This window comes from Acipenser ruthenus, unplaced genomic scaffold (assembly GCF_902713425.1).
Source record: "Acipenser ruthenus unplaced genomic scaffold, fAciRut3.2 maternal haplotype, whole genome shotgun sequence".
In the NCBI taxonomy this organism is placed as follows: Eukaryota; Metazoa; Chordata; class Actinopteri; order Acipenseriformes; family Acipenseridae; genus Acipenser; species Acipenser ruthenus.
The window spans coordinates 5,001-25,510 of NW_026707496.1; the positions used below are offsets into that span (position 1 = coordinate 5,001).

General features: G+C 46.5%; 3 protein-coding genes and 4 non-coding genes across 8 annotated transcripts in view; 4 read left to right on the forward strand and 3 right to left on the reverse strand.

Annotated features, from left to right (window-relative positions):
* Nucleotides 1-359, forward strand: part of LOC117404446 (uncharacterized) — a 5,319-nt gene extending 4,960 nt beyond the window's left edge. Inside the window, 1 exon segment of the mRNA XM_059018859.1 lies at nt 1-359. This exon segment is cut by the window's left edge and continues 378 nt beyond it. The gene's annotated coding sequence lies outside the window, so the exon portion shown is untranslated.
* Nucleotides 360-692: 333 nt separating this feature from the next.
* Nucleotides 693-774, forward strand: trnas-uga (transfer RNA serine (anticodon UGA)). Its single transcript has one exon. It is a non-coding gene; the product is annotated as a tRNA-Ser (tRNA).
* Nucleotides 775-1,091: 317 nt separating this feature from the next.
* Nucleotides 1,092-1,165, reverse strand: trnat-agu (transfer RNA threonine (anticodon AGU)). The gene has a single exon. It is a non-coding gene; the product is annotated as a tRNA-Thr (tRNA).
* A 647-nt stretch (nt 1,166-1,812) lies between these two features.
* Nucleotides 1,813-1,906, forward strand: trnai-uau (transfer RNA isoleucine (anticodon UAU)). The gene is made up of 2 exons: nt 1,813-1,850; nt 1,871-1,906. It is a non-coding gene; the product is annotated as a tRNA-Ile (tRNA).
* Nucleotides 1,907-2,768: 862 nt separating this feature from the next.
* On the forward strand, nt 2,769-2,840 carry trnad-guc (transfer RNA aspartic acid (anticodon GUC)). The gene has a single exon. It is a non-coding gene; the product is annotated as a tRNA-Asp (tRNA).
* Nucleotides 2,841-4,382: 1,542 nt separating this feature from the next.
* her8a (hairy-related 8a) lies at nt 4,383-7,003 on the reverse strand. 2 transcript variants are annotated; one of them, XM_034007583.3, is made up of 4 exons: nt 6,572-7,003; nt 6,024-6,119; nt 5,361-5,436; nt 4,383-4,835 (listed from the first exon to the last, which is right to left on the reverse strand). In XM_034007583.3, the coding sequence occupies exons 1-4, from the start codon at nt 6,638-6,640 to the stop codon at nt 4,405-4,407; spliced, it is 672 nt and encodes a 223-aa protein (XP_033863474.3). In that variant the 5' UTR covers nt 6,641-7,003; the 3' UTR covers nt 4,383-4,404. The 2 variants fall into 2 exon arrangements, with proteins under 2 accessions (XP_033863474.3, XP_033863473.3); XM_034007582.3 differs by having other exon boundaries at nt 5,361-5,439; nt 6,572-7,001.
* Nucleotides 7,004-15,897: 8,894 nt separating this feature from the next.
* Nucleotides 15,898-19,019, reverse strand: LOC117404648 (lysophosphatidic acid receptor 6). Its single transcript, XM_034007586.3, has 2 exons — nt 18,795-19,019; nt 15,898-17,008 (listed from the first exon to the last, which is right to left on the reverse strand). The coding sequence occupies exon 2, from the start codon at nt 16,928-16,930 to the stop codon at nt 15,950-15,952; it is 981 nt and encodes a 326-aa protein (XP_033863477.3). The 5' UTR covers nt 16,931-17,008; nt 18,795-19,019; the 3' UTR covers nt 15,898-15,949.
* Nucleotides 19,020-20,510: the final 1,491 nt, after the last annotated feature.

The following is a 20,510-nucleotide window of genomic DNA, read 5'->3' on the forward strand; positions in this document are numbered from 1 at the left end:
GAGGGGAGAGACACACACACTGAGAGGGGGGGGGGGGAAGAGAGAGAGAGAGAGAGAGAGAGAGAGAGAGAGAGAGAGAGAGAGAGAGAGAGAGAGGGGTGGGAGAGACACACACACACACACAGAGGGGAGAGACACACACACACACACTGAGAGAGAGAGGGGAGACACCCGCACTGAGGGGGGGGGGGGGGGGGGAGAGAGAGAGAGAGAGAGAGAGAGAGAGAGAGAGAGAGAGAGAGAGAGAGAGAGAGAGAGAGAGAGAGAGAGGGGTGGGAGAGACCACTGAGAAAGAGACACACACACAGTTCATCAAGCAGATAAATGTAATAATACAAATAAACTCTGTACAAACACAAGGTCTGTATGTTGTTTTTCCTTCTCACGGTGCTGTTTGAGAGTCGAGCTCCACCGCTCGCCCGCCCCTCCGGATCTCTGTGATTTCATTCCTTATCGTCATGTCCGATAACGGACTGTAAAACACTGAACAGCCGCGAGGTTACACCGTGTTCCCGCTGATATGGGGTTTGTACATCGGACACGCACGCAAGTCCACGTGTTTATAGATTTTATCGGTTTTTTTTTTTTTTTGGTTAAAGAAATGATTATTTTCAGGTGGTGACACGTCACCACGGCCTACGTGTGTCGTAACGTGGAGCAGCAAGCAGATAGATAGCAGCGGTTAGTATGAAGCTGCGATGGCCGAGTGGTTAAGGCGTTGGACTTGAAATCCAATGGGGTCTCCCCGCGCAGGTTCGAACCCTGCTCGCAGCGATGGAGGGATGTTTCCTTTTCTGTCTTTCCGTGAATTTACTGAAATGACTCCCCTCTCCTGCTAATGTGCTTTTATTTGTAATTAAAACAACGATTGAGTCGCGAACCCCTCCTGAGTTCTGTATCTCTTTTAATAAATAACAAGAGTCTATACAGAGTTTCATCAAATACAACTGCAGATTCAGATTCTCCTTAATAATAATAATAATAATAATAATAATAATAATGAAACATATATTACTGTTCTATACTCTGTCCATTCCCATACACGCTTACAAATGGTCAGAATGAATAATAATTAAAATATATTTATAAAGAGGCCCCGCTGGGATTCGAACCCAGGATCTCCTGTTTACTAGACAGGCGCTTTAACCATCTAAGCCACGGCGCCGGACGGGGATTCAGCGCCTCGTTTCTCGGATCCAGCATTAGCAAACTGGCCGGGTACCTGGCGGGTGTAATACCGCAGAAGCAAGACTTATTTAGGAGAGTCTTTGAAATTCAGCGGCTTTCAATTTTACAGGAAAGGGATGATGATTCGATTCCATTTGTACTAAACCAGCATGACCAGTTTAAAACCAGTAAAGCTCCAACCATACCTACCCACATACATTCAAATATCATACCTACCCACATATATAAATACAAATATCATACCTACCCACATACATACATACAAATATCATACCTACCCACATACATACATACAGATATCATGTTCAACGCGACCCAGTCACTGGACAGGTAAAACCAGCTTCTGAAACACTTCACGGTCTGGATGGAGGTTTTAATTGGTTCAATTAAACAATGCAGAACAGGGCTGCGTGGAGCTAAGCTCAGCGGTTGAAAGGACACGCTCTGGGCGACCCCTGCCCTAGATATAGTATGGATTTGATTCCCTCGGCTGGGTCTGTACGCTGACTCAGCGTTTGAGTGACCAGATGAGGTAACAGAACAGAACGCCGCGCTGCCGCGTGACGAAACAATGCTGTAGAATGACGAGGAGGCGACTCTCGGAGCTCCCCGGAAACTCCCGGAGCTCCAGTGGCGCAATCGGTTAGCGCGCGGTACTTATACAGCAGTGCGATGCGGAGCGATGCCGAGGTTGTGAGTTCGAGCCTCACCTGGAGCACGTCTTTTATGAAATGCTGAAATGGTTCAGTCCGCAATCAGCCTGAATAATGGACAGGTGCTGTCTAAGGATACGAATATTTATTAAAAAAACAAAACATGCGTTTCAGTTTGCCACTTGGGTCATTTTTTCTACGGAGAAAGTCGCATCAAGTTCATGGAAATGTTAATGAAAGAGTGACGATCAAAGTCAAAATGATCCAGTTTACAGAAAGTACCAGGTAAGTGCGTTTTTTTTTTTTTTTGTTCAGATTTTTCAACATTGGAATCCGGCGTGGTGTTCTATGGAGATTAGATAAAGGGACATTCAGAACAGAAAACAGGAGGCACTTTTTTTACACAGAGAATTGTGAGGGTCTGGAACCAACTCCCCAGTAATGTTGTTGAAGTCGACACCCTGGGATCCTTCAAGAAGCTGCTTGATGAGATTCTGGGATCAATAAGCTACTAACAACCAAACGAGCAAGATGGGCCGAATGGGGCCTCCTCACGTTTGCAAACTTTCTTATGTTCTCATGCACGAGCTGACATCTGTACACGGGATAAGACGTACTGGAATGTGAGCAAATACTGCACTGTGATTGGTTGATTTCTGATATGCGATCTATAAGAAGATCCTACATGCATCAATATTGGTAAAATTCACAATGACCACTAGGTGGCAGTACATGCCTAGCCGGCACGCCAGGGCTGTGCTTCCAGCATTGACTCGCCGTGATGTTTACTGAATGAGGTGCCTCTGAACGCTGTATCACCCCGAGCGCTCCTCTCATTCAAGTGGAACGACTGTCGTGTAATAATTTGTTTGCATTGAAGCGACAGTGCCTGCTTGAACCAGCGTCCGCTGTAGCTTAACTGTCGGTTCCTCGTTAGTATAGTGGTCAGTATCCCCGCCTGTCACGCGGGAGACCGGGGTTCAATTCCCCGACGGGGAGAATAATTTTTTTTAGATTTATTATTATTATTATTATTATTATTATTATTATTATTATTATTATTATTATTATTATTATTATTATTATAATGGATTTCTATTCTATTTATAATTTTGAAATTAATTCATGGTTGTTTCACTTCTACAAAAACAAAAATCTGCAGTGTTTTTGTTCGCTGTTGGTGGTCTGTCTGGTTTGCAGTGCGGGTGTGGGGGGGGGGGGGGGTGCGGCCGCATGGCGTCTGACTGCAGCGAGGGGGCGCTGGTGTGACTTTTCTGTGATTTGAGGGGGGAGAGATTAGAGGCGTGAGAGGTCACTGCAATTGTGTTAATGTTACAAAATGTGCTGATGTTTGTATTATTATTATTATTATTATTATTATTATTATTATTATTATTATTATTATTATTATTATTATTATTATTATTATCTAATATAACAGTGTAGGTGCAGTTTGATCCGTGCAGTCTGTTCCAGGGAAGGAACGTCCATATTTGATGAACTCGATTGACAAACACAGTGAGAGGCGGACACGCTAATCTAGTGAAATCAGCCCACTTTTATTTAAATACATCGACTTCCCAAACATACACGCGGTCCAGCAATGAGCAGAAACACACCGCCCCGGCCGGAGAGTGCACACACACACACACACACGCACACACACACACACACACACTGCCCCGGCCGGAGAGTGCACGCGCACACACACACACACACACACACACACACACACACACACACACACACACACTGCCCCGGCCGGAGAGTGCACGCGCACACACACACACACACACACACACACACACACACACACGCACGCACGCACTGCCCCGGCCGGAGAGTGCACGCGCACACACACACACACACACACACACACACACACGCACGCACGCACTGCCCCGGCCGGAGAGTGCACGCGCACACACACACACACACACACACACACACACACGCACACACACACACTGCCCCGGCCGGAGAGTGCACGCGCACACACACACACACACACACACACACACACACACACACGCACACACACACACTGCCCCGGCCGGAGAGTGCACGCGCACACACACACACACACACACACACACACACACGCACACACACACACACACTGCCCCGGCCGGAGAGTGCACGCGCACACACACACACACACACACACACACACACGCACACACACACACTGCCCCGGCCGGAGAGTGCACGCGCACACACACACACACACACACACACACACACACACGCACGCACGCACGCACGCACACACACACACACACACACTGCTGTGTATATCTTACAGTATGCTTCCTGGCCTCGACAGCCAAACCTGCTTCTGTGAAACAGCAGCTCAACGTGAAGCAGCGACTGGCGGCCCGGGTTGAGCGGCTCCGGCGCAGAGGTTCAGACAGCGATGGCTCTGTGCGGAGTTAACCCTTTCACGCACGGCTCCCATGATTGGGACGGGATCAACACAAACTCTCTGCTAGTCTTTAGCTGCGTGCGGACAGGTGGAGCTTCACAGGAGCCGGGAGCCAGTTTATTTTTTTTATTATTGTCGTTACCATGGTCTCCACATGGAACGGTCGTTGCTTGGAAACGGCTGGAATCCCGGATGTGACGGGACGCTCAGCGGCGAGCCCGGCGGTGACGTCCTGAGTTCGCTCCCACTGACTTCCAGATCTTGCCTGCCGCTGTAGTGGCGGAGCGGAGAGGGCTGGGGACTGGGTCCGCAGGGAGGGACGCCGTGGTAGAGCGGTGAAGCGGGGAGGGAGGAGGAGGAGGGTGAGGGGGGTCTCGGCGGTGTTCGCCCCGGCGCCCCCGCTGACTCGCTGGAGATCTGGGGGAGGGATTTCAGCAGGTGGTTGAGGAGGCGCGCGCCCACGCTCTTGTCCAGCCCCTGGCAGGTGAGCAGCATGTTGTGCACCTCGTGCATGCACTGGATGTAACCCGTGCTGTAACGCTGCTGCGCCTCGACACACTCCTTACCAGCTGAGGAGAGGAGAGGAGAGGATGGAGAGGAGAGGATGGACGGATGGATGGGTGAGAGGAGAGGAGAGGATGGATGGAGAGGACAGGAGAGGATGGATGGATGGATGGACGGGTGGGGGAGAGGAGAGGAGAGGATGGATGGAGAGAGGAGAGGATGTTAGTCACAGTAAGAGACGATACTGTCAATACAAAGGCAAAGTGATTCATTTACATGCATTTCATTATAATAATACTTTTAGATCATTTACATGCATATAAAAACTAATAATATATTTACATTTTCTACAGGCAGTAAAATGTGACGCATCCATATCAAATACCAGCAGAATAAAACGTTTAAATAAAACTTGACAAAAATGGGGGGAGGGGGGATTGTAAACCTAACAGCTGTTTTTTTTCTGCTAATTTAGCGCAATCTTACACAAAGTCACAAGCGAACTAATACGTGATGGTGAATACGATGAAGAAAATCTCCTTCTGAAAGCTGCGGGCGCGTGTGGATGAACGGTGTGCGCATGTGCTTACCGGTCGGGCCGGCGCGCTGCAGCCCCTCCATGTGCTGCACGGTGATTTCCAGCACGTCCGCTTTCTCCAGCTTGGACTGCTGTGGGGGGGAGACGAGAACGAGGCTGTTAGAATCACGCACATGCGCAGCAGCTATCTGATCAACCTGCATACAGGATCAACTAAGTGCTGCAAAATTATCCCAAATAAAAATTTTTAAAAACCTGTTCTTTCATATGCCTTCAGTTTTGTACACTGTAGTTATATAATGTTCTTTAACGAACACACAAACACACACACATATATATATATATATATATATATATATATATATATATATATATATATAATGTGTGTGTGTCTCAGCGTTTCGGCTGTCGCGTGTTCAGACAGCCCGGGCTGGTGGTGTTGTTGTTGTAGAGGATGGAAAGTTACACAATGACTCTACAATCCATTTCCTCGCCTGTGGTTTGCAGAGCAACAGAGCAACGCAAACCGAGGCTTTACAATCGCAGCGGTCACTGTTGCAAGTCCTGCGCTACCAAAGCTAGATAGCTAGATAGATAGCTAGATAGCTAGATAGCTGGATAGATACATAGAAAAAGTGGAGACTCACAATTTTAAGCAAGTAAATTAGATAAGCAAATGCAATAAAAACAGCAACGACGGCGGAGTGGAACTCACATCCAGGTTGTACGCGTCCACCATGATCCCTTTGAGCTGGTCCAAGCTGCAGTTAATTCGCTCTCGGCGCTTCCTTTCAATCAAGGGCTTCCTCAGCTGCGACAGACCACACAAACAAACAAACACCGACACGCTTTCAGTTAAAACCACAGACCTGCGTACTGGGGAACCCCAGCGAGAGCACTGAGGCGCGGAGCGGCAGTTTACTGACTGACCGAGGCCGCAGAGCTGCTGTTACTGATCGAGGTTGAGTTACTCTGTTTTGCCCGCCTGCAAAAGTGCGCTTTGCACAGACCTCAGCCACAAGGTGAAAGGTCTGGTACTGCTGAAAAGAGTTTTCTAGTCTACTGATATCATCACAGCGCTGTTCACTGTATTGCATGTAGGAACTGGAAAGTTTATAAGCAATAAATACATTTATAAAGCATGCATTAGTGTTTGTTTTGTTTCGTTTTTTTTTTTTTTATCATATCGCGTTTCCCATTTAAACTATTTAATTAAATCCGACTTCCAATATCCGTTTTGCAAATCCGAATAATGCACCTTACCTTTCTCTCCTCCTTCGCGCTGCAGTTTCGCTCTGAAGTATTTGCCAAACCTGAAGCGGTCATTTTCATTAAAATTTAATTTTAAAAAATAATCTCCTTATTTTTAAAAAAAAAAAATTCAAATAATAGCCTGTCGAGCGCGGCTTCCCTGATTCTGGAGCACGGCAGCGCTGCGTGGTTTCTCTCCTCTGGACTGTATCCTCTCAAGCCGCCTCTATAGATAGATAGAGAGATAAGATATAGAAGCCTTTTTGCATAACAATGCGCGTGGGTCCTTAAAGCCGCGGAGTTTCCCACACTCTGTCCACGCTCGAGGCGAGGGAGCGTTCCATCACCGCTGACAGGTCAACTGCAGGGCTGAATGCGGTGACGTCACGCCCCCACGCAGACAGGTGTTTGACCTGAGATTTAGCTCGGCCATCGGATCCTAAACTGGACTCAAATCAAATAAAAAACTAAATACTGTGTGGTTTTGTTTTGGGGAGGGGGGGGGGGGGGGGGTGTATATGGTTTTTGAAACACTTTTAAAATGTCCCCCCGTGCTCTGCAACCATTTGCAAGATGCTACTGTTAAAAACATTTTAGTTGCATTTTAGGAGGCTGTGTTGTCCAGTGGTTAAAGGGCTTGTAACCAGGAGGTCCCCGGTTCAAGTCCCAGCTCAGCCATTGACTCATTGTGTGACCCTGAGCAAGTCACTTCACCTCCTTGTGCTCCGTCTTTCGGGGGAGACGTAGTTGTAAGTGACTCTGCAGCTGATGCATAGTTCACACACCCTAGTCTCTGTAAGTCGCCTTGGATAAAGGCGTCTGCTAAATAAACACATAATAGTGAGGGGTTTTTTTTACGAAGAGAGTCAACGACAGCCAAAACACGCCTGGTCCCGGGGGAGCGTCTCAGTGCAAACGCGCCTGGTCCTGAAAGAGTTAAAACTCATGCACACAGTTTTGAAACGGAAAATGAGTGACGTTTTATTATTTAGCGCTGCAGGCTGGCAACAGGTTGCCCACGCGGCGTTCTGTGACGCAATGACGTCGCTCGCCGCTGGAAGACTTAATGAAACGCGTCTCATCTCTTATTTTCTTTACAGAACAATAGGCAATATCTCAGGTCTCACAAGTTCAAGACAGACTTCTACGATGTGAGTACCCTCCCAGCACAGGACCAGTACCCTCCCAGCACAGGACCAACACGCTCCCAGCACAGGACCAGCACACTCCCAGTACGCTCCCAGCACAGGACCAGCACGCTCCCAGCACAGGACCAGCACACTCCCAGTACCCTCCCAGCACAGGACCCTCAACGACACTCAACTGTAACAAAGTAAAAATATGTTTGTACAGAGATTTCTTATCCATAGCTATTAAACACGCTGCCTCTCTCTCTCTCTCTCTCTCTCTCTCTCCCCCCTCTCTCTCTCTCTCTCTCTCTCTCTCTCTCTCTCAGTCCTCTCCCCCGCTTTCCCCATGAAAAGCGCATGCGCAGAGTCAGAGCCCAAGTTTTTAATTAATACCAGTTTTTAAATAAATGCTACACCAGATTAACTCACTGTGTGAGAGGCGTAATATCAATTAAAAAGAAATAAATAAAACAAAGTACTACGAGTGATGATGTTTGGAAAGTGTCCAGACAGCCTCCGTAGCCCTGCACTGCGCTACACTGTGCGCTGCGCTCTGTCCGCGGCTTGATTTCACTCTTATTGGTGTCCGTGTTCACATGTTTTATTCTCTTGTATGATTTTGCTCTTTATTTACCACTGACTGCATGTGTGATGTTGTGTAATGGGATATTGTGTAATGGGATATTGTGTAATGGGATATTTTGCAAAGGGGTACCCTGTACTGTGATTCTTTGTAAAAACTAAGTCGCCCTCGTTAAGGGCTCCTGCTAATCAATAAGTAAATATAAATAAATAAATAAATACATAAATTAATAATAATAATAATAATAATAATAATAATAATAATAATAATAATAATAATAATAATAATAATAATAATATAAACAGCTTTCAAAGCAGCTATAACTGCAGTGTAAAAGCGCTTCTTCAGCTGTGTGTGTGTGTGTGTGTGTGTGTGTGTGTAACACACACACACACACACACACACACACAGACACATGATCCCAAACTTAAAGAAACTGATGTCGAGTTGTAGATGTCTCTCCCGCTCTTCTCTGTTGCTCATAATCTACAACACAATAGGCACGCCCCCCCCCCCCCCCCCCCGTGTGGGAACCCCCAACCTCCCCCCCGCATTGTCATCACCCCTCATTGTATCCGTGCTCTGACTCACTGGAGCGGCTCAGCCTCCATTCAGTGCCGATTCAATGAGCGCTCATTAGAAACACAAAGGCGTTGGTGCGAGAACGCTTAACGGGAGGATTAGATACTTCAATCCGGACCCCCCTCTCCCCATGGCGGGGTGCGGGGGGTATGGTATTACCGCCGCACCCACTCACGCCCCTGCAAACAGACCCGCTATACCTATTAAGGGCACTGCTTGGCAACCAAATGCGAGTGCGGAAAATGCGCTGAAGTCCGGAGAGGGGAGAGGGGAGAGGGGAGAGGGGAGTGGGGAGAGGGGGGGGGGCGGTATTATTCCAGGTGCAGGTGTGCGCATTGCGATGCTCGAATCTTCTCTGGTGTCTGTGTTAGAATACACCCAGTTCAATCCGATCACACCCAGTTAAGAACATAAGAAAGTTTACAAACGAGAGGAGGCCCCATTCAGCCCATCTTGCTCGTCTGGTTGTTAGTAGCTTATTGATCCCAGAATCTCATCAAGCAGCTTCTTGAAGGATCCCAGGGTGTCAGCTTCAACAACATTACTGGGGAGTTGGTTCCAGACCCTCACAATTCTCTGTGTAAAAAAGTGCCTCCTGTTTTCTGTTCTGAATGCCCCTTTATCTAATCTCCATTTGTGACCCCTGGTCCTTGTTTCTTTTTTCAGGTTGAAAAAGTCCCCTGGGTCGACATTGTCTATACCTTTTATTATTATTATTATTATTATTATTATTATTATTATTATTATTATTATTATTATTATTATTATTTATTTCTTAGCAGACGCCCTTATCCAAGGCGACTTACAATCGTAAGCAAATACATTTCAAGTGTTACAATACAAGTAACAGTTGATGACGTAATGCGCTTGATTTGAAGGTACACGAGCCGTAAAACATTCCGAGGCCTGGAGAGAAGCGTTCAACGTGTCCAATTAATCCAAAAATTAAACCAGTTAATGAACTGAGAGCTCGGGGTGGAGCGAACGCCGGTAGACACTGCGAGTCCTCCGGGAACTGTCTATCTCGTGGACTGATCAGCACCGCATATCCGCTGGCAGAGAGACACACAGCGAGACTAAAATACAGAGACGCGGCGGCTCTTATATACTTCCTGCTGACTAAGCGAGCAAGCAACGTGAAGAGCGAGCCGCACGTTTAGTGTTGCATCGATACAGAACAGCGCTGATTACATTGTGTGCTGCTATAATAATAATAATAATAATAATAATAATAATAATAATAATAATAATAATAATAATAATAGCATTAGTGTCACTTGAAATATATAGTATACTATTCATGATTATATATATATATATATATATATATATATATATATACACGCACGCACGCACGTACGCACGCACGCACACTCTCTCTTGCCCCGCATTGTCCTCGCATCCCTCCCGTACCGTCCTCATGTGCGGAGCCCACATTGTTAGCTGCCAGGATGACTTTTTAACCTCTTCACACAGTCGCTGCAGCAACAGCGTTAATGCGCAGGTCGGCAGAATGACCATTAACCCCTCATTGAAATGCTAATGCCCTGTCAGACCCCGCGGGGCAGAGCGCGTCAATAGCGTTTGCTGTGACTCCTAGACCCCGACGCGAAGGCGAAATTATTATTATTATTATTGAAGCATGGACCCCCCCCCCCCCCCCCCTTCCTCCCCCCTAAGAGAAAGTGTGCTCCCTCCAGTCCAGGGCAGGCTTGAGGCACGGAGACTGAACTGCTCCCTCCCTCCGTCTCTCACCCCCCTAAGAGAAAGGGGGCTCCCTCCAGTCCAGGGCAGGCTTGAGGCACGGAGACTGAACTGCTCCCTACAGGAGGTGTAACTGCAGCGCGCAAGAAGCTTAGGAATTCGGAACCTCTTAAAATGAACGCTCTATTCTGACATATTCATGACGTCATCCACAGTATTCATATACACAGCTTGAGAAGGGACTGTGTCAGACATCCTGAAAAAATGTGTGTTTTTAATCATTTAAAAAAAACTTGCAGAGAGAGATTATATATATATATATATATAATGAGAAAGTTTTTAAAAAATTTACACAAAAAGTTTTTAAAATATTCAGGACGTTTCAGGTTAAAAAAAAACCCCTTCTTCAGCTGTTTCAAATATATATATAGAATTTAAATTTCTGTATTTTATGATGACCGGAGCCGCAGTTTCCTCTCTCTTGTGTAACGCGTTATCATTCTACCAGGAAAGCGCGACACGGTTTAAAACGTCTTCAGTTTAAACAGCGCTCTGTTGTTTTGAAGGCAGGAAGTGGGCGCTCGTGAACAGAAAGGTTACAGAAAGTTTTGCAACTCTCCAAAAAAAAAAAAAAAAAAAAAAAAAAAAAGTCATTAAAACTGCCTCCCTGGTAACGCCGTGACGACAGAGAGGTGTGGAGTTATAGATATACTGTGTGTGTGTGTGTGTGTGTCGGTGTGTGTGTGTGTCGGTGTGTGTGTGTGTGTGTGTGTGTGTGTGTGTGTGTGTGTGCGTGCGTGCGTGCGTGCGTGCGTGTGTGCGTGTGTGTGTGTGTGTGCGCGTGCGTGTGTGGAGATACAGATATATAGATATAGTTGCTCAATAGATTTTTGCAGAAGTTGTAAAATCTCGATTTCTATCCGGCCACAGTTCCGCACAGTTGAAGATGGCAGTTAGTTTTTTACAGGGCATTGCTGGAGTTCACTGAAAGTTTAAGAAGGAACGCGCAGTACGGCCGCTCTGTGCTCGAGAACACGTTCCATCGAGTGCCTCTTACTTCATAAATACGTCATTCCAATGTTATTCTGCAGCGTTACAAGGTACTGCACGTGGAGATCAATTTGCACGGTATATGCAAGTACACAGTTTTAATCAGAAAGGGGTTAGAGTTAGGATTAGTTATACCGCGCATTGAAACGTTGTAAGCGCACGTGTATTTAAACAGCACCTGTAAATACACAAGACGCTTAATGCAAAGTAAGACCCGTTATTTAAATACGTCGAGACTTAAGAAAAAACATAGATTGAAAACCACAACTTCTTTCGAGCAGGAGGAGAGGATGAGGTGTATAAAGGCCATTTCCCAGGCCAAGCAGGGAGAATGGATGAGATGGGAGAGTGTGGAACAACGCAAGATTGGCTGGCAAGACCTATGATCAATGGAACAGAGCAGGATCAGTTTCCTCATCAGGTCAACATATGATGTTCTCCCATCACCACAGAACCTAAACCTCTGGGTAGGAGAGGATCCCTCATGTCCTTTGTGTTCATCACCTGCAACATTAAGGCACATTTTGACAGGATGTAAGGTGGCTCTTAGCCAAGGACGGTTTACTTGGCGCCATGACCAGGTGCTGCGATGTTTGGCCTCAGCATTGGAAGACAAGCGTAACATGACTAATAAGTTGCCACCTGTTCCATCAAAACATTACACACAAAAGACAACATTCCTCCGCCCAGGAGAGCAACTACCAAGAAAAGGTGTTAAAACCAATCCTTGCCCAGGACAACTGGAAGCTGCTAGAGACTGGAAAATGCTGGCAGATGTTGGTCAACGGCTTATTTTTCCACCTGAGATTGTCACCACTAACCCTCGACCAGATATTGTCTTGTGGTCTGGATCAGCACGCCTTGTTCACCTGGTAGAGTTAACAGTGCCATGGGAGGATGCTGTAGATGAGGCGTATGAGAGGAAGAAACTGCGGTATGCTCAACTAGCCGCTGAAGCGGAACAGCGAGGATGGAGAGTTCGGGTTTACCCAGTGGAAGTGGGTTGTCGAGGATTTGTGGCACACTCTACAACCCGGTTTCTCAGAGACGTCGGATTCAGTGGCCAAGAGTTGCGTCGCACAGTGAAGAACTTATCTGAAGCAGCAGAGAGGAGCAGCAACTGGCTGTGGTTGAGACGGAAAGATTCTGGCTGGGGATCTCAAGCACAATAGAAAGAAAGAAACGCTGATGTACAGGTAAGTAAGCCGGGCTGAGTTGAGTGGGGGACTGAGGGTGGTGATGCTGGGACGCCAGCATCACCGTCGAGCCCTCTTGAGGTGTCGTGGGCTAGTCGACGAAACACTGAGGATGGAAGGTGCCCACTTGAAGACCCCACAGATGTACCCTACTTAGCTCAGTCCAGACGGTTGTCATGCTGATGCGCTGGGGAGGCCGCACTGTGGTTGATCCCCGGAGCCAGCATCGCAGCCGTTGTGTGTGCTGATGCGCTAGGGAGGCAAAATAAGCTGATCCCTGGAGCCAGCATTACACTTCAGCCATTAACACCAGGCAGAAGGATATCTACATCATCATATGGAAGGAAACATAAATGGATGGAAACACATATGGATCACATTAGTTTACTGTAAAGCTACGTCTTAGTTGGTGCTTCTCTTGGCGAGAGCCGAGTTCAAATCAGCATGAAGTTTTAACATCTACTCTCGTGTAATGGAAATCATTTCAACGCCACCCCGTCTCAACGCAGCGTCTGTGTGATTGAAATATAAATAACATATACCGGACGCCTTGGTCCAGACTTTTCAAAGCGTTCTGTCCAGTCTTTATTGGAGTCCTGTCTTTCTGAACGGTGACAGCCCAACAGCAGTGCTACAAAACTGACCAGCAGTAAACGGCACACACCTTTTCAGTCGTGAGTTTTATTTTATTTTTATTTTACTAGAACAGCGTGATAAAAAAACAAGTTTGATAAATACAAGTCCAGCTTGAAGACATGTGTAGCCTTTTCCACTGCCTGTACTGTACACGGAAACACACGTGTGTTGACACAGTATTACAGCGTAATGCATCATTCCAATGTGTTCATATGGAAATCATTCTGCACGATATAACCTTAACCCCGACCCTATAACACAACTGCAACCCTGTTCTGTACTTGCATATAACGTGCATATTGATTTACACACTGAGTGCATTGCAATTATTATTATTTATTTCTTAGCAGACGCCCTTATCCAGGGCGACTTACAGTTGTTACAAGATATCACATTATTTTTACATACAATTCCCCATTTATGCAGTTGGGTTTTTACTGGAGCAATCTAGGTAAAGTACCTTGATCAAGGGTACAACAGCAGTGTCCCCCCACCTGGGATTGAACCCACGACCCTCCGGTCACGAGTCCAGAGCCCTAACCACTCCTCCACATTATTGAGTTATTTAGCAGACGCTTTGATCCATGCACAATAACATTGCGATGATGTGGAATTTGAGACTATGCAAAGTGCTACCCAAACATGATATTGAAATTTATAAATACGCATTTATAAATAAATATACAGGTCCTATGGAAAGGGTTGCTGGCACTAGTGTGAGTCATCTGTGGAGTGTGAGTGATAGCGAGAGAGCCGTGAGGAAGCCTCTCTCACAGCTGCAGCGCCTGACTCACTGTGAAACTGAGCTCGCTCATTGTAGCCTCGCTCCCTGTGCTCTGCGGAGCTGCAGCGTGCGGCGTTTCCTCGCTCTGCAGAACTCTGTAAAGCTTGCTCGTTCCTTTGTTCGGGGGTATTTTCGTTTCAAGTTTTTAGCAGGGCAGTTTCTCGACAAACACCCCCCCCCCCCCCCCCCCCCCCCAGGTTCAAATAAATAGTTCTATAATAAAAGTCTACAAATTTAATTTAAATAAATGGTGACGGATTTGGGGTTTCTTAATCTCACAGTGCAGAAGGATGGTACTTTTATAGAATTTAAAACTGACTTGGGGTCCTACAGAAAGACTCTATAGAATATACAATATACAAGAATAGACACTGACACGCACACACACACACACACGCTGACACACACACTGACACACACACACACACACTGACACACACACTGACACACACACACACACACAGACACTGACACACACTGACACTGACACACACAGACACAGACACACACGCACACACACACTCTCACTGACACAGACACACACACACACTGACGCACACACACACACACAGAGAGACACACTCTCACTGACACAGACACACACACACACTGACGCACACAGACACACTGACGCACACAGACACAGACACACACACTGACACACACACACACACACACACACACACACTGACACACACACACACACACACACACTGACACACACACACACAGACACAGACACACACACACACACTCTGACACACACACACACACACACACACACACACACACTCATTACTCTAGACGCTGCAATGCTACATTTTGTTACTTTGTGTTCTCAGTGCGGTTCTCAAACAGATGATTATAATTATACACAAATATTATACAGGTAAGAAGCGTCTGTGACGGACCTCAACCGAAAACAAAACTGCTCCTCCACAATATCAATATCAAATACAGTCATATAACAGTGTATCGATGAAAGAGAGAAAGAAAGAAACAGTGTATCGATGAAAGAGAGAAAGAAAGAAAGAAAGAAACAGTGTATCAATGAAAGAGAGAAAGCACACTCTACCAGAAAGTGTTTCCCTACCAGATTGTGCTTCCTGTATGAAATCTGATAAGCTCAGTTAGTCAACCCGCTTCTTGTGGGCTGAACCTTGCTGAGTAATTTCAACTGGAACCCAGAAAAGTTTGTGCCCCGTTTCTCTAAGCCGTTGAATGCATGTATTCTATATAGTTCCAAAAATTCAATTTCTGTCTATAATATACGACTATATACAAGTGCATTCTTGCGCTTATAAAACAAAACGAAAATCTGCTTCCTCCCCCTGCACCCCCCATGAGTTGAGGGGTACCCTGCCTCCTCCTGTCCCCTTCATGAGTTGAGGGGCTCCCTGCCTCCCCCCTGCACCCCTCATGAGTTGAGGGGTACCCTGCCTCCCCCTGTCCCCTTCATGAGTTGAGGGGCTCCCTGCCTCCCCCCTGCCCCGCTCATGAGTTGAGGGGTACCCTGCCTCCCCCTGTCCCCTTCATGAGTTGAGGGGCTCCCTGCCTCCCCCCTGCCCCCCTCATGAGTTGAGGGGTACCCTGCCTCCCCCTGTCCCCTTCATGAGTTGAGGGGCTCCCTGCCTCCCCCCTGCCCCCCTCATGAGTTGAGGGGTACCCTGCCTCCCCCTGTCCCCTTCATGAGTTGAGGGGCTCCCTGCCTCCCCCCTGCCCCCCTCATGAGTTGAGGGGTGCACTGGCCCCCCGTTTCTGCTCCTCGGAGCTGTTGCTGTGGAAAACCCGCATCTTCCCCACCGCCATCGTGTCCTTGAAGGTCTGAGTGGTGAAGTAGTAGACGAGCGGGTCCAGAACGGCGTTGGCGCAGGCGATCAGCAGACTGCCCTGGTACCACAGCATCAGCCGCTGCCGCTGCTCCTCGCCCCCTCGGTAAATCAGCACCAGCAGGCAGTGGTAAGGCAGGAAGCAGAGCAGGAAGACCGCCGCGTTGACCATCATCATGTTGCGGATTTTCTTCCCCTTCACCAGCCCCATCTGCACGGCAGCGCTCCGCCGGAGAGCTCGGAGCAAGCACCAGGAGCAGAGGAGCATGGAGCCCAGCGGGATCCCGAAGCCCACGGTCAGCGTGGCTCCGATCGCAGCGGGCTGCGTGGCGTAAACCGGCACGCGGTCTAAACAATCGCACTGCGGCAGCTGCTGCTGCTGCCCCCCGCCCCCGGCTTTCTTGATGAGGTAGGTGGGCAGGCTGGCTCCCACGGTCAGGGTCCACACCCCCAGGCAGACCAGCGGGGTGCGTTTCCGCCAGGCTTTGACCCGGGAGCTCAACGGGAAGCAAACGGCCAGGCAGCGGTCCAGGTTCATGCAGGCGAGGAAGAAGATGCTGCCGTACATGTTGACCAGCAGGACCAGGCCGGCCACCTCGCACAGCACAGGGTTCAGCCGCGCCCCCGAGTAGTGGTAGATGCGGGCGGGCAGCGTGAGGACCAGGAGCAGGTCAGCCACCGCCAGGTTGGTCATGTAGACCGTGGTTTGGGAGCGCGGCGCCTTGGGGTTGCAGTAGAAGATTGCCAGGGCCGTGAGGTTTAGGAGGAGCCCCACCACGGAGATCAGCACATAGGCAGCCATGAAGAGCCTGCGCAGCTCCTCAGTGCCACAGCACGTGGCGTTGGGGGCCCCCTCGCTGCAGCTGTCGTTCTCCATGTTTGGGGTTTTTTTTGTTGGGTTTTATTTCCTGTGTTGTTGTTTGTCGTGTCGTCACGCGCTGGGTTTCTGCAACAGCTGTGAAAGAAAGGAACTAGATGATTATTATTATTATTATTATTATTATTATTATTATTATTATTATTATTATTATTATTATTATTATTGTCTGCCTGCATTCCAATTGTAGTGCCGCTGTCTGTCTGTCTGTCTGTCTGTCTGTCTGTCTGTCTGTCTGTCTGTCTGTCTGTCTCAGTACAAACTATTGGGAGTTTCTTTCTTTCTGTGTGTGTGTGTGTGTGTGTGTCTATCTCAGTGTGTGTATCTCTGTGTGAGGGTGTGTGTGTTTGTCAGTGTGTGTCTCTCTCAGTGTGTCTATCTCAGTGTGTGTATCTCTGTGTGAGGGTGTGTGTGTTGGTCAGTGTGTGTCTTTATCTCGGTGTGTTTGTCAGTGTGTGTGTGTGTGTGTGTGTGTGTGTTTGTCAGTGTGTGTCTTTATCTCTGTGTGTTTGTCAGTGTGTGTCTCTCGGTGTGTTTATCTCAGTGTGTGTGTGTGTGTGTGTGTGTGTTTGTCAGTGTGTCTCTCTCTCCGTGTTTATCTCAGTGTGTGTTTGTCAGTGCATTTGTCAGTGTGTTTATCTCCAGTGTGTTTATCTCAATGCATGTTTCTGTGTGTGTGTGTGTGTGTGTGTGTGTGTGTGTGTGTTTGTCAGTGTGTGTGTGTGTGTGTGTGTGTGTGTGTGTGTGTGTGTGTGTGTTTGTCAGTGTGTGTGTCTCTCTGTGTGTTTATTTCAGTGTGTGTTTGTCAGTGTGTTTATTTCCAGTGTGTTTATCTCAATGCATGTTTCTCAGTGTGTGTGTGTGTGTGTGTGTGTGTGTGTTTGTCAGTGTGTGTGTCGCTCTGTGTGTTTCTCAGTGTGTGTGTGTGTGTGTCTCTGTGTGTTTTTTTTGTTTGTTTCTTGTATTGAGACACACTGTATCCTGAAGACAGCAGCAGGTGACACAACATCTGCCCGTCTCCACTTCCCGTTTTTCTGCAGAGCCTCGATGAGAGAGACGCGCAGCGTTAAACCCGATTCTGAAATCGGGATTAACGCTGCAAGAATATGAGAGGAGTCGGTAAACTCGTTTGAGATGTGTTTAGAGGATGTGAACAGGCAAGCTCTAGAACAAATGATTCAAACAAATCAGACTTTCTCAACGTTTTCACTACACATTATTATTATTATTATTATTATTATTATTATTATTATTATTATTATTATTATTATTATTATTATTATATTATTATTATTATTAGAGTGATTTTTCGTTTATTTATTTTCTACACCTAAAAATATGGAAACATCAAGGAATATAATATAAATGCAATGATTATCTATCTATTATTCTGTCTGTCTGTCTGTCTCTCTATCTCTCTCTCTCTCTCTCTCTCTCTCTCTCTCTCTCTCTCTCTCTCTCTCTCTCTCTCTCTCTCTCTCTCTCTCTTGTAGTATTGTAACGTGTTTATATCTTTTACAGTGCCGTCAATTTCTACCAAATAAAACTTCAAGTCCCCAAACAGCCACCACAAAAACGAAACTTGAAAATAAGACATTCGCATCGACTTTCCGATTCTGCCGAGTTCCTTATTAAGATCACATTAAGACGCCCTTTTTTTATATCAGTTTTAAAATAAACAAACCTGAAATTTAAAATAATAACGACAAAACATTTGCATATCAAAGACCGCGCTGTATGATTTGTGATCGATCAATGACAGCGACAGCTTCTCAATAAGCGCGTCTCTCTCTGCAGCTCTGTGAAGCGCTCTGAGGCACGACGAGCACCGGCAGGCAGGCTTCCCTCACGCTTCACCGCTTACCTCAGTTTAACGCTGTCCGTCGATCGAGTGCCAAACTGGGCATACTGGTGTTGATAGTCCCAGTTAGGAGGCAGACAGACCAGCCTATGCCCGCTCTGAGTGACACAGTCGTTACATGAAGCTCTGCCAGCGTCTATAAATCTCTAAAGCTGCGGTTTCCGGTCATCAATGCTTGCAGAATCGCTAGTTCTTTATATCAGCCTGGTTAACATGCGCAACACGCGCTTTCACACGAACGCTGTTTTGTTTTGTTTTGAGTCGCAGTTTTATAATATAATAACAACGATTTGGAGATCTAACAGCGCGGATTCTAAATGCGTGTTTATTACAGTAGATTTGTGTGTGTATATATATATATATGTAATATATATATATATATATATACAGAATGTCTCGTTTTCAGTCACTCGACAAACACCCACAGTACATAAAATGTTCATTAATGAGCAACAACATGAGAATACGTTAAAAAAAAATGATGTCAAGCTGGTACATTCGTATCTCTAGAGAAACCGGAGAGGAACGGGAAATTAAAACAAGGCAAAGGCGATCATCCAAATAAAGCTGAAGCTCTAACGGATAAAACGACACGGAACGTCCTGCTGAGCCTCGTCTGCTTTGATATCAGCATCACAAGGGTATCCGTAGATTATAAAAAAATAACAGACGGGCCTCTTCAGAGAGTCACAGGAAAACAATTCCATCTCGGGTTCCTGGGACAGTTTAGAATTATGAATATGACGTCACAGAAACCCTGAAAATATATGCTGAATCCGTGTGTATGTATGTGTGTGTGTGTATATATATATATATATATATATATATATATATATATATATATATATATATATATATATATATATATATATAGGACATTTAATATCGTTGTTTTTTTGTAACCTAATTTACAGGGACTTTTTTCTCACCACGAGAACCGAAAATAAACTCGCAGTGCGTGGTCTCGCCTCCCACGGGTGTTTCGTTGGTATTTTCCTCAACACCTTTATTTATCCTGAAGTCACACCCCCTCCCCTCTCTCTCTCTCTTCACGGGGGGGATTCTTGTAATAGCGGAGTCTTCCGTTAAAGGGGCGCGTTCTGTTCTTCCCCCGGTTTTCCGTTACATCCGCGGGGTCTTTGCGTCTCTAGATCATGGCGGGAGTCCCCTTCGCTTCCACAGAGCCAGCCCGACCAGGGCGGAGTTTCACTTCTCTGTGCGGTCGAGCCGGCGGTATCAGTAACAGTGCGTGAGTGAGAGTGAGTGTGTGTGTGAGTGTGTGTGTGTGTCTGACCGTCTGTGTTGCAGTGTGTGTGTTTGTGTCTGTCCGTCTGTCTGTTTGTGTTGCAATGTGTGTGTGTGTGTCTGTCTGTGTTGCAGTGTGTGTGTGTGTCTCTGTCTGTGTTGCAGTGTGTGTGTCTCTGTCTGTGTTGCAGTGTGTGTGTGTCTCTGTTTGTGTTGCAATGTGTGTGTGTCTATGTTTAATAGGGTTTGAATATATTAGATCTTACAACAAATAAAAAATAACTGGATAATGTGGTTTTATTGTTTTTTTTACACAGGTGATCTTTACAGGGTGTCCAGTTTTAATAACTCGTATTACAAAAAAAAAAAATTAAAAAAATGTTCCATCTGGATTTGGCAAAGTATTTCTATACTGTACAAGATGAATCGCACAGACTGAATCTGTGATAATCATATTCACATTAGTTTAATAAT

Excerpts from the sequence above, each read along its gene's own strand:
- her8a (XM_034007582.3), bottom strand. The coding sequence starts at position 6,640 with ATGAAAATGACCGCTTCAGGTTTGGCAAATACTTCAGAGCGAAACTGC. Across the intron at positions 6,120-6,571 it reads GCGCGAAGGAGGAGAGAAAG|CTGAGGAAGCCCTTGATTGA; the intron begins GTAAGGTGCATT and ends GGTCTGTCGCAG. Across the intron at positions 5,440-6,023 it reads TGGACGCGTACAACCTGGAT|CAGTCCAAGCTGGAGAAAGC; the intron begins GTGAGTTCCACT and ends TCCCCCCCACAG.
- LOC117404648 (XM_034007586.3), bottom strand. The coding sequence starts at position 16,930 with ATGGAGAACGACAGCTGCAGCGAGGGGGCCCCCAACGCCACGTGCTGT.